The sequence below is a fragment of the Arctopsyche grandis genome, chromosome 7 (assembly GCF_051622035.1).
Source record: "Arctopsyche grandis isolate Sample6627 chromosome 7, ASM5162203v2, whole genome shotgun sequence".
Classification (NCBI taxonomy): Eukaryota; Metazoa; Arthropoda; class Insecta; order Trichoptera; family Hydropsychidae; genus Arctopsyche; species Arctopsyche grandis.
Genome location: NC_135361.1, coordinates 13,165,487 through 13,179,552, shown reverse-complemented (window position 1 = coordinate 13,179,552; position 14,066 = coordinate 13,165,487). Strand labels below are relative to the sequence as shown.

Below are 14,066 nucleotides of genomic sequence, written 5' to 3'. Positions count from 1 at the left end.
ATATGTATTAGTGCAATACAAAACATATCATTTAATAACATGTAGGTAAATAAGCTTAAAATGTAGTATATAGGCATATTTATGTGAAATCGCAATTTTTTGAACCAAGTCATAAATTACGCTACCAGTCTGATTGTGACTACCAATTGTAATCTACGGGTATAATTATTGATTTGGTCATAAGTCACCAGCTCTCTGAACGTCACGGCTTCCAAGACCTTGAATTTGGAAAAATTGGCCCACGACCAAAATTAACTCTTCATTCACACGTCGCAAATATTTCAAGAAGTAGTGCAATATCTCAACATAATTTGTTCACACACCCCACAGCTGATCACTATACATATGTATGTACATATATATTTGTACGCCGAACATTTAAAATGCATCCGCATCCAAATTGTTATCTGTGACACTTTCCATCGATATGTTCGAGGTCGTCCAAGCGGATACCGAGACGCATTTTGGCGCCAAATTTCAAGTCTTCCGTGAAATTGAAGTATATAGTACACTTAGTATAGTGTGTATATGCGAGAGAGAGAGCTTTTGGTTAACTCGAGACATGATTATCGAGATTTCAGATTGGATAATAATAATAATTTAATTTAAATTGAAGACTTGTTCGTAACCCAAAAGGCGAGCTGTTCCAATGACTGGGTCAACATACTGTATGTAGCCTTGTTTGAACAAAAAAATAAAAATGAACGATTGCATTTTTTGAGTATGTATTTAATTGCTACTAGATTGTATTTCGCTAACGTAATTAGATGTCTACCGTCTAGCGTATCAGTTTTTTCAGCATCTGTATCAGTACTTCTCAAATTATATAATTAGGAAAAAAGTTTCAGATTTTCACGCTTGAAGTGTCTAAACAGAGCTGTTGTGATAACTCATACTCGGGCTCGACCGTAGATTGAAATCATTTAATAAATTGGACTGAAGTTAGGGCTGGGCCACACTGGGTGACTTGCGAGTGACTTTGTTTCCCGTGGTCATTATTGGTCACCGAACTGAGGCAACCAAGAATCTGGTCACTAATACATATAAGAGTTTTCAGTCACATGTGTTCATAGTTTTTTTCACTATGTAGTCACCGGCAAATAATTGCCGCGTGTGGCACTCCTCAATACAAAACTATACATTTGAAGGATCGCGCTGGTTGCTCAAGCAATAAAACCAGTGACCAGACCGAACGCCAGAATCTGATCTCGTTGGTTGGGTGACTTTATGACTCGGACAACCGGTGAGTTGCCCGGTGTCCGAGCCCGGCTCCATACAACTGCATACTTTTGATCTGGTGGCGCAACAAAGTCATCCACCAAGTTGAACGCAAGAAACCTGGTGTGGCCGGGCTCTTAGTCATGATTTGCTGAAGAATTACTCCAGCCAATGGTGAAGCCTTGATAATACAAGATTAGTTCCAAGCAGCCCTGGGTACTTTCATCAGTGAAATCATTCTTTCGTACTCAAGTGTATTATAACCATTACGTATAAACATCCATTGAATTGATTTTATTTAATACCTTAACAAAGGTTTATCTCAGTGACTTCATTCAATTCGAAAGGGTCGACAGATGCAAATTTGAAAAGCGTTGCCACATATTTATATCAATAGCATATTGTTTGATTGGCACATGTTAAAAGGGGCACGTATGTATAATATTATAGTTGGTGTCTTTCAGCTGTGACACGAGTCAACTTTAATGTATTGAGATATTCTTTTAGGCTGTGCCTTTCAACAGTATGATCCAGCTTCGATTTAAAACAAAAAATAGAAAGTTTACATTACAGCTATTTTTTCCGATTGATAAAATCTATAATTAAATTGTAGTAGTAGCACGTTTGAAAATACTATAGGTTCTAGTGAAACGTATCAGTGTCAGGGTCAGTGAAATCGATACGTTTACGCCGCGAACGAATATAGGACGACCTCAAAGTCAAAACATTTTTCAAAAATTGATATTTTCAGGTGTCGCTTACCTGACGAGATGTTCCGGTCAGGAATTCAGACCCAGGAGAGTGGATGCCACGATCGTGATAGACAACAATGGAATTGCTCCCCCGTCGGATCTGGTTGATCCTGCTTGCAAGAGCGCCCTGATTTCGAGGCGAGGAGGTCAGATATGTGCCAAGAATGGGGTAACTTACGCCAACATGGCGTATGTGAAGTGCCTCAACAGGAGATTGCCCTATGAAAAAAGTAAGTTCCAGTTATCTATTTAAGTTATTCTAGCGTTAGTTAGGTGCTGGAAAAATGATACAATCCACGTGTGTGAAATTTAGACTGTTCGTTTTGTCTACAACTAACTGTAGGTTGTTGCTATTTTTGCTTCTGGTGGGTTGGATCGTTTCTGCAAATCCACAATTAACGTATAAAATATCTACTATTTATATACGTATACTCGTATTTGAGTATTTAGTGGCCTGTAGTCGTGCGTGGACTTTTGGTCGAATGGACATAGAGTCGACGGACGTTTGGCCTAAGAAACATTTAGCCGATTGTTTATTGAAATTACTCAAAAGTCACTGAAAAAATATACATTAGTTAGAAATCATCTCGACCTCATTAAAATTTGATATTTTTGAGAAATTTAAACAATTAAAAATTGCATTCGGCCAAATGTCCGTTCGGCTAAGCGCCCGTTCGGCCAAATGTCTGTTCGACCAAGCGTCCGTCAGCCTAATATCCATCGGCCTAATATCCGTCGGCCAAGTGTCCATTCAGCCAATAGTCCGTCAACCTCTATGCTCCGATATCAAATGTGATTTATTCAAATGACTCATAAGGAAGGAAATCAAATTATGTTGGTGAAATTGCATGTTCTATTTTAAATGCAAATTATTAAAATGATTTTATTTTCTAATAATTGACAAGTGACTAATAAACTAGAGGATATATGTATTTCTGACGACCTTCAAGTAAAAATTAGCTCGTGTTGATTATTTGATCTTAAATTTACCGAATAAAACAATATGTTTTCAAATCAACTCATTGAATATTATCACAATACACTAAAGGCGCAAACACACAGAATCGTATGGCATGTACGTGCTTTGGTTTCCAGCTGGGAAGGGCGTTTCTTCAGGTCATTGATAATTCGTATGATCTTATTATTTCAACAAATTTCTCCCGCATTTCTTCAAATATAGGAATCACCGTTGTCGGTCACTGTCAAACCTACATATGTTAATACAAGGATAAAATAACACTGAAAACAATCCAGGGGGTAAGTTTTGGGAAAACCGCGACGGCATAGGTTAGCATGTAACCGGTTTTTTGTATGTGCAAAACTATCTAAAAGAAACACATGCCACGAACGATTGTTCTCAACATAAAATTAAAAAGAGAGAAGTACGTGGAGTGTTTTCGGGGATATTCTATCCTTGTATTAAAATTGTACATAATAAAATAAAAAAAATTAAGTTTGACAGTGATTCCCACATTTGCAGAAACGTTGAAACCATATACAAACGAATTAATAATGACATGAACTTGCGCCTCTCACAACTAGAGTCCACGTACGCGTCCCGAGCCGCACTTTTGAGCTTGTTCTCACCATAATACATACATAAATATATAATATTTGATAGATTTAGACACGTAAAATAAATTAAGTGTAGATATAAAAGTTACAACTAGGTTGATGGAATGATTCAGCAATGAATTTATAATCGAATTTTAATGTTAAGTGTATCTAGGGTCAATGAATTATTTAACAACCACCATTGAACTTCTTATCTGTTGCACGTAAGCTTATTTTAAAACACGACGTGGTTACGATTAAAGATGGCACGAATGCATTAATTGAATCCTTATCTTAACGCAGCGAATGATTCTGAAGCTGTTTTTCATTGATCGCATTCGATTTTTAAAATTATTCGCATAATATTTGCTAATCGATTCGACTTGGAAATACCCGATAATTTGCATGCGACGATAAATTTTCCGACACTGGAATCTGATCAGATTTATCGGACTGAAAGAAGTGTCGTTTACCGGTGCTGATATTATTATACTTTGAATTAATTGATTTTACCCCCCCCTGGTTTATTTTATTATTTATTTTATTTACCAAAAAAATACATAAAATATAATTTTCAATATATTTAATTATACCACGAACATATTATGAAGCCATCTAAAGTTGTTGTTCATTGATAAATAATTTACAGTACAGAAATTAATCACGTTGTAAAATTGAATAGCATATAATAATTATATAATGTAACGATGAGTTTTTTTTTTATAAATAATTTTATATTTCATTGTTAGCTGTGGATTAAATTAGTGTTGAATTTTCCTATGAATTCCTAATTGGTTTACGATTATTTAAGATAAGATCAAATCCTCGCACATAATTATTAATCCGGTGTAAAATTGTATTGTAATAATTGCAAACGTGAGCTGCTGGTACCCAGAAATTAATTTGATTCGGAGGATTTTAATTTGCGCAAAGCACGTGTCTGATGTTGTGGCTTTGCATTATACTTATGTACATACATATATTATATTAATCACGTTTTATATTCGATCTAATCCTTATAATAGTATTAATGATGTAAGGAATGCGATTAGAGATTGGCATTGAAAATCCGTCCAAGATCAAATCCACATTTAGAGGATGGAATGGTTGCGTCATAGTTGTGTCCATTCACAGTGACAGCTTCAAGACACGGACTGTTGTGGTTTCGATGGACCACAAGCTCGCTGGCAGAAGGCCACGTACAAGTGGAGACACGAGTCCATCTAGTTGGGTTAGGTTAGTTTGGACGGGTACGCAAAGCAGACGCATTCCACCGAAAGCGAGAGTCGTCTATTGATAGGTTAAAGCGAAAACTGTTGAGTGTGGGCTTCAAAAGTTGAAAGGATTGAACTTTGAGCTTAATTACGAATTGAAAATGTTTGAGGATCCCGAAAGGTCAAGTTGTCGACAGATTTGAAACGGTTGTCTTTGGTTTGGTTTATCTTTGTTTTCGATTGTATCTGTCTATATCGGTGGCTCGTAATATATTTTAGTCAAACAGAAATTATAATTAAAATGTATATGAAATTTATATATAAATTATTAGACGGTAAAATACGCCAAACGTGATGTTTTTTGTTAAACCATATATTTTTATACATTACACATGTATGTATGTACAATGTATTTACTTTAGAACTAGGAAAATGTGTTGAAGTATTGAAAATTAAGCAGATGACAAGGTGATGCATGACTTTTTGATGATAGTATACACAATTTTTCACCAATTTTTAATGCAATTTGCAATAAAATTGTAGATTTTTCCGTACAATGTGTGAAAAATTCGGGATTTTTCACCATTGGTTTTCTATTTTGGAGTCTGTCATTATGTCTAAATACGTATAGGCTGTGATCATATACCTCATTCGGTGGAAAAATTTTAGTTTTCCACTAAATTTATCTGTTGTTTTTCATGATAAGTAAACGTTCTAACTGTATTGAAATTTATTTTTGTTCCCACGTTCTATATAAGTAGAATCCGTGCTTATTTTTATTTAGGTAGATAAGTTTTATTTTGTGTATATAAAACTAAATGTAAGCAGAATAAATAAAGAGACGTGTGAAATTAGGACGGGGTGCATTTTGGACGAATGAATGTCGTCTTTAAATAAAAAGTGCAACTTTGTCAGAAATTAAAAGATCTTTGATCATCGTGTATTGCCAGTGATGACGAATATATGTGAAAATTAGACATTGATTTGAACGCCAAAATGCTACACAGTCCAATGCACTATTGGAACGCTGTATGCTTGACATAACGAGGAAAGACAGGGCAACGAGCTTGACATAACGGAATACGTGGACTATGACAAGGGTAGTGGATAGAGTGAAGAGATTGAAATGGCAATGGGTGGGCCACGTGGCTAGAAGAATGGACGAAAGATGGACAAAATAAGTGCTAGAATGGTACCAAAGATAATGCAAAAGGGTAAAAGTAAGAAAGCGGGGAAGATGGGTAGACGAAATTAAGAAAATGTGTAAGGTGATATGGATGAGAGTTGCGCAAAACGGAGGCGAGTGGAAGCGCATTGGAGAGGCCTTCATCCAGCAGTAGATGGTGAACGGCTGTAGAAGATGATGATGATATTAAACTACCATATATACCCGGTGTTGCCTGAGCTAAAATTAAAAGTTGATAAGGTCAAAACAGTATTGTATTTGTCATTATAATTTATCCTACAAAATTGAAAACTTTCTGCAAGTATGTAACTCGAATTAGTATTTATCAATCATTGAGATGCAATTTGTCGTTTACATTGTGATTCCATTTAGCTTGTTTTCGCTATACGTTTATAGACTAACTTGAATCAGGCTGCAAGTCAATTACTCAGTGATATGATCTGAGCTGAGTCTGAGATCGAGACAAATTGTACCCGATTTAAATGATATAGTCATTAGTGAATTAAAATGTGCCGCAATTGAATGCAGGAAGCATCGAAGCGACGACGATGATCATTATCATCAACATCAGATCATCTAATAAATGTCTCATTGAGTATGATAATGTGGGCTAGGCCGTGATAAACGACAATCAGGGTTATCACCTCGCCCGAAATTGAATTTCGAGGGAAAAATTATCGCAAATGATTTTAACAATAAACGGTCAGGCTGTAAAAATATATGTAGGTATTATATAAAAAAAACACGTGGTTTTGATTAAAATCAGAAAAATAAATTCGAACGATATATGCTACACTGAATGGTTGGTTGAACTTCCAATATATTTATATACATAGTAGGTACATAAATGTCAAATAACAATCGACAATGGGTATTAACATATGTGCTAGTTCGTTAACATTTTTTTTGCCACCAGACAAATTACCGTTTTCACAATGTCACAATGTCAATTTATTATGTCGGTGAATTATTATATTATTAATTTAATTATATTATACGGTGTGTTCGTTCGTTTATAATCATATTTTATCTAGAGTGTATGACTTCATTTCCATGACTATGTGTTACATATGTATGCATGTAAATAGTTTACAGTAATATAATACTTTTATATACATATGTACCATCAATTGATTTTTTATTGTTTATTTGCATTCACGTAAGAAAATGTGTTTGCTTTGACGTTTAACACTTAATCGTCGAGTGAAGGTGAAAAAAAGATTCAATATTATGCTTGCATTTATAAATAATGCTATGAATCATTGCTGTGATAAGAAGAATGAGCTTGTTGATGATTTATATTGATATGAATAACTGACCGTTTTACTCTCTGATTCAACGTTTACTTATTTACTATGTGGTCAAATACATGAATGTACATAGTATTTAGTTTGCGGTCTCTGTATATTCCGGCTAATTTTGTTTCTTTAATGACTCCAATCTATTTTACAGAAATTCAAATCAACTATCGAGGTTCTTGCACTGAAAACTTTCATGAGGCTCCACAGTGTGAAAGCAACATGCTGTATGAACCGGTGTGTGGCAACGATAATCAAACGTATGCCAATGTGGATGCACTAAACTGCAAGAATTTGATGCAACCAGGTTACAGTGAGTATAATCAATTTATTTACATTTCAAAATGCAGACCTTATAATTTTCAGATATGTTTAAATTTAGTTGATTGGTTGTAATCAGGGACTCCGAAAATACCGACTTGTCACTACTATGGAAAAATAATTTTCACTGCCGGTAGTAATGGTATCTACTGGTATTGATTTATCTAAGCAAATGGTGCAAAAAATGTTTCCGAATAGAAGTTTAATTAATTAAATTTGTTGAATCATTTTACACAGCGTAAATTACAGATCAGAGAGTGTCAAAAAATAGTAAACTATTTTTTGAGTGCTCCTTGATTTGAATAATTTCTGTGTGGAAAGGATGGCTTAGTTTTTAAATATATAATATCTGTATTCAGATATCTCAGCGACTCGGGTCTAAAAGGATGACTATTCTTCGACGAATCCATACAAACTAGCCGATGCAGTACTACCGGTAGTACGAAAGGTTGAATTTTGACCAAAACTGATAGAACTGGTTTCGGTAGTTCCGGTATTGGAATCCCTAGTTGTAATCATTGGGTCTATTCTGTTTCATCGACATGAAATTTCTCGAGACTCGTTTTGCCAACTTTTTTGGTGTATTTCGTCGTCGAGTTTGTATATGTATGTATGTACATACAAAACAAATTTATAAAAAATATTTTACTTCGTGAAATATTTGTTATCAGAGATCGGCGGATAAGTTACTTTTCCCACAAAAAATGTTTCACAATTGTCAGCCTTTATTTTCTTCTTTTGCTTTGTAGCACAATAGTAATTGAAAATAGTGAACCATTTTTTGTGGGCAAAAGAAACTTGTCCGCCGATCTCTGCTTATTATACGAGACAAACATTAACTATTAAAAAGATATATATGTATAGTAAGAATTGATTTTTAAATGATTTTTTTAAATTTTAAAATGGTAAGGGCGTAAAAATTTATGAATCACAACCATATATATACATAGAATAGCTAGAATTATTCTATATCTACATATGATCACGACATGTCTCGTATTTTAAAGATATTTCATATGTTGTACACACAAAACCATTTTTGTATACAATATAAAAACTCCTGTCTATGCTGACGAAGTCGAGAAAACGAGTCTCGAGAAATTTCAAGTCGGCAGAACGGAGCACATCGTTAATCATTGTATGTGTGTACACATATATGGATATGCCAATGTTCTTATAAACTCATAATTAAGGTTTTGATCGCGATCCAAATTCGAGTAGGTACATACATACCGGCCTCCGTGACAAGACGGAATGTTAAATTACAGAAAACGCAAATATCGGAAGGCAAAGATCGAAAATCGAAAGATCTTAAGTCGAAAGATCAAAAAAAAGGGTGCATGGTAAACGGTACATACTCACTTAATTTGCGCGAGCAGGGTACAACAGGAACAAGAGGAACAGGCTTTTCCTCCCGTATTAATGTGCGCGTGCAGAATACGGGAGGAAAAGCCTGTTCCTCTTGTTCCTGTTGTACCCTGCTCGCGCAAATTAAGTGAGTATGTACCGTTTACCATGCACCCTTTTTTTGATCTTTCGACTTAAGATCTTTCGATTTTCGATCTTTGCTTTCTGATATTTGTGTTTTCTGTAATTTAACATTCTGGCTCGTCAAGTAGACCCCATACATACATATATATTATATATATTAGCACACTCGAATACGTAATAAATACGATAATATTTTGACATAAAATGCTACGGTATACACATACGAAATCCTTTCGGGTGACACAGAGGTGAAATTCGAAAAAGTCACAAGACCGTCTTTGTGGTGTCGTTGTGTAAACATTTTTCGAAATTAGTGTATTCCAGAAATAAAAAGTTTTGCAATGAGCCAAAATCAAAGTTTAGACACCGAGTTGACGGAACAAGACGTACATAAATCATCCGCGCATGATTGCAACGTGAAAATTTTTGGAAATAGAAGACCTTGATTTATTTTTTTATCCAACTTTATTAAGTCGGATGAAAATCCTGACGCGTAACAACAGCTTGGCAACAAGTATTACATACATGTTAAAATCAGACGTTGCCGTAATTGATAATAAAAACATAGATAAAGTAAAAAATAAAAGTAACTCGAGTATTTTAAGTGTTTAGATTCAACGCTGTTGCGGTTTTGGCGCTAATTCTTATAAACTCTTTTTTTTTATGACAGCGCTATCTCAATTGCGATTGGTTTAAATTAGCCATTGGAATTCGCAGGCTGTGATTGCTATGCGGACAATATTTTCAATACTGTCTTAAGAGAATGTGTTGCTTTGAAAAAAATCATAATAAATTATGATATAATATATTCAAGAGAACATAAGTATTAATTTAAAAATAAATAAAATCTTATATAAATATCAGAAAGTAGATTGAATCTAACGATATAATGAAGAAATTTATATCACCTACTTGTGTCATCAAAAATTTGTTAAGTGTTCCTGATGGGACAGCATCTTGAGAAAAGTTAATTTATTAAAGGTGCAAAATTAAAATGGATTTGGGTTAAGGATGTTATGAATATGCAAACAATTTTTGACAGAAAAGAATTGAATTCGGTTCATTTGAAAAGATTTATAAATTAACTATACAATAATGGATATTCGAGATTTTCAAAAATGCATGGGTTCAAATGATAAAAAATTACATAGGAGTCTTAAGTAAATATTTTCATATTTTCTACGCTTTTCTAAAATATGTAATAATAAGTAAAGACTAAGTTTGATTTTGTTGTTGTTTCTTTTAAAAATGTGAAGTGATGCTATCTTTCTATTACATTTTAAGCGTAAAATCAAACAATCGTTACTATTGGAGAAGTAGCTGACTGGGCCATTGGTAACATGGGAATTTCCTAATTATTTCAAAGTTTATATACATACACATTTATATTACAGTCCAAGTGTATATTACTATATTAAGTTCGTTCACGAACATACTAATATGTTCATATACGAACCAATCTGGCCAGTTACAGTTTATAAAAAAGAACAAATTGACAAACGAACTAGTTTGTTCATGTACAAACTATAAGACATAAGTTTAAGTATCCTCAATCATTTGTCCTTTTCTCTATGTCTTATATGTTTACTCTGACAAAATTTCGAATTTCAATCTGGTTTTCATAGGATTTCCATTTTAAATATTTGGCGTTTTGATATCTCATAGGTTTTGACAGATAAAAGCTTTTTTAATCGTTTGTCCCAAATGTCGAATGGACATTTGGGCGATTGTGTATCGAAATTTCTCACTGAAAACAGATACATTGATTAGAAATCACCTCGAACTCATTAACATTTTTGATAAATTGAAACAATTTTAAATTTCTTTCAGCCAAATGTCCTTTCGGCCAAGTGTCCGTTCGGCCAAATGTCTATTCGGCCAATGGTCGGTCAACCGGTTAGGTTAAGTTACAGGGGCGTCATTTGGGGGAGGGGGAGGGCCGCCACCCCCCTAGGTTTGAACGGGACTATCCACATTGTTTATTAATGAATAAAATTGTGTATTATTATGAATTACAATACTAAAGTACTAAACCAACAAACCAAATCTCTTAATAGGTTTTTTAAAATTACTTTACTAATACAAAAATGATTAAAAGAAATTGTTAAAATTCATATATACTCATTTTTTTAAATATAATACACCTTCCCCCCCCCCCTCTTTAAAGTCATTCCTTACTGGTCAAATATTTTGGCCCCCCCCTGGGAAAAGCTGAAATGACGCCCGTGTCAAGTTATTCATTATTTATAGAATTCAAACGGGTTAATGTCAACTACGTATGTACAAACTATGTACATTAGCCAGCAGCATAGCTCGGTCGTTAACCTTCTGCTTTCAGATTATGCTGTTGGTCAGACCTGGATTTGTGACTCCAGGTTGATCGTTTCCTATCAGAGTGTGCCAATTTTCTCTGATTTCACTGTTGAAACGGTTCCCGGAAAAAAATTGGCTAAAAATCCTTCCTACCTACTATGTCACCACTATTTGAAGAACATACGATTGATGTACAATAAAATTTATGTACAATTCATAGTTGTCTCGTTAATTTGCGAGTTTTTCAGTGTCTCGTAATTCAACGACTTGTAATAAAAATGGTGCATTTGTAATTGGCCAGGAAAGTACATTTGGATTTACCTGTAAGGCCTTCCTGGTATATATGTAAAAAAATATATATGAACATTTTGTCTATTGATAAATCCCATTATTAAGTCAAACTGATTATGATAAAGGGATTGAATGGTTTTTATGATTGTTATTTTTTACTTTTAGACGTGAGGATAATGAGGCACGGTGAATGTGGCATTGAAAAGTGTCCGTGCAGAGGAGACTTGGAAAAAGTTTGTGCATCCAACGGGATAACTTACAGAAACGCGGGCGAAGTACGGTGTTTGAAGAAATACAACCCAGGTGAGTGCCTACATACATACATACGTATGTACTACTGGTATATAATATTATAGATTTGTAAATAAACACATGTAAGCGAAACACACGAGCGCGAAACAACCGCAAGGAAAATTACAAGTTGCGACCGAGAAAGACGTGAAAAGCTCGGGGCGAATTTCGAAACGATCGAATAACGGGATATACGTAATGGGTTTTTCTGGAAAAAGGTCAAGCGGACCTCGAAAGGTTAACGAGCCCGTCCCTATCTATCTTCGATCTTAAAAGCGTAACAAGCGGTGGCTTTAGAGTACTGTCGATTTGATCGATTTTCATTGGAAAATTCGCACGATTGTTGTCGATTTCACGGTCGACTGGCGAAATTGAGGTCAAACAAAGGCAAAAATAAATTCGTATATAAGATTTCAGCGATATTTATCTTACGGTTGTTTATATCGTGGTCGACGCTGAAACAGTCCGAGGTGTTATCATTCGGTGTATATAATTATAAATCAATATTTACACATTTTTGATTCAAATTTTGCACATTGTACGAGGGAAAGCGCTGGTTTTTTATAAAAATAAAGCAAGAATCGATCAATATTTTTTCTATCCGAAAATTAAACGAAACGTTTACATATTATGCATACATATGTATGTATGTATGTATGTAGACATGCCTACACATGATCCGATCAAGAAAATCGCTTGATTTAATTTTAGCAATGCGATCGTATGACATGGTAACATTATAGCGATCGGCTAGTTCACCGGAGCAAAAACATGATATTCAGTACATGACATGAATGTGGCAAATGGTGCAAATCTGTCTATCTTTACTTGTGTCATTGGACATTGATTCTATTAACGATTTACTGATCAATCAAAACACAACGGACCACCTAGCATTCGCTGACACGACTCGTGCTACCAACGATTAACAAACCGTTTGACCTTTTGTTATACATACATGTGTAGAATGTATGCAACATATGCAAAACATTATAGAGGAAAATAAAATGAAAGCATAAGACAAAGAGATCGTTTAAAATGACAGGGTCAATGTTAAATGGATATTGCTATGATCGTGTGTTAATTACACTGAGCAACAAAAAATCACGCTTTTGAGTTACCAGAGTGGAGACCAATCCAATAACCAATCTTTACTTACTTTAACCCACTGAATTCGAATATGATAATGATTTTTGTTGGTTACGAGATATGAGCGTTTAAAAAAATGCGTGATTTTTGCAGTTTTTTGGCTTTTGCGGTCTTTAACTCAAAATCTAGCATTGTTGTGCTCAAAGTGAATTTTGGAATCAATAGTCAGATGTTTTTTCTATTGATTGTGATATTTCATTGCTTTAAAATAATTAATTGTCTAGCTAATTTTAAAAGTCAAAAATATATATTTTTTTACGGATTTTTTCTCCGTGCTATTTTGCATTTATTTGACAATTTTTTTATTTCACCTTGTTTATAAGGACGCTCATATCTCGTAAACGATCACTAACCAACAAAAATCAAAATCATATTCGAATTCAGTGGGCTAAAGTTAGTAATTATTGGTTAGTCTCCGCTCTGGTAATTTTTTTGTTGCTCAGTGTTATTAATATGTATGTACATATATAAAGTGAAGAGTGTTATACATATATGTTTTTATGCATTTATTTTAAGTTTGTAGCAAGGTGTTGTTTCAAGTTTGAGACGAAGTTTTCATGCAATGTTCTGCGAATATGTACAAATGTATGTCTGCTAATTTTCACACTACCGGTATTGATTCATTTGACCAATTAGTGCAATAAAGTTATTAATTCACAATAAAATAATAATTAATTAGTTGTAGGTTAATTGGTGGTCAGTCATTTATAAATTTAATCAATAAATTCAATTAATGACTCTCTAAATTACGGTATAATGTCTAGAGCTTTTCTATACTGCGAAAATTACCGATCGGCGAGTGTCAAAAAAAAAAGTAAATAAAAGCACTCAAGCTCCCTGATTTGAAGAATTTTTGGGTGGAAAGTATGGCTTTAGATTTTAAATATTATATGTATACCAATCGATGGCTAGGTGCACAGATATTGTATGTCCATTTCTGAATTTGTATCGAATTTTGTAGTTTGAAGATGATGGAATATTGTATAAT

The 14,066-nt window shown here is 34.1% G+C and overlaps 1 protein-coding gene across 2 annotated transcripts in view; it reads left to right on the top strand.

The window, feature by feature from the left end:
• LOC143914271 (serine protease inhibitor dipetalogastin-like) overlaps window positions 1-14,066 on the top strand; it is a 30,075-nt gene that overhangs the window by 7,847 nt on the left and 8,162 nt on the right. For both annotated transcript variants that reach the window (XM_077434428.1, XM_077434427.1), the window contains 3 exons: window positions 1,970-2,200; window positions 7,377-7,535; window positions 11,804-11,941. In XM_077434428.1, the coding sequence (XP_077290554.1) occupies window positions 1,970-2,200; window positions 7,377-7,535; window positions 11,804-11,941 (528 nt within the window). The remainder of the gene's footprint in view (window positions 1-1,969; window positions 2,201-7,376; window positions 7,536-11,803; window positions 11,942-14,066) is intronic.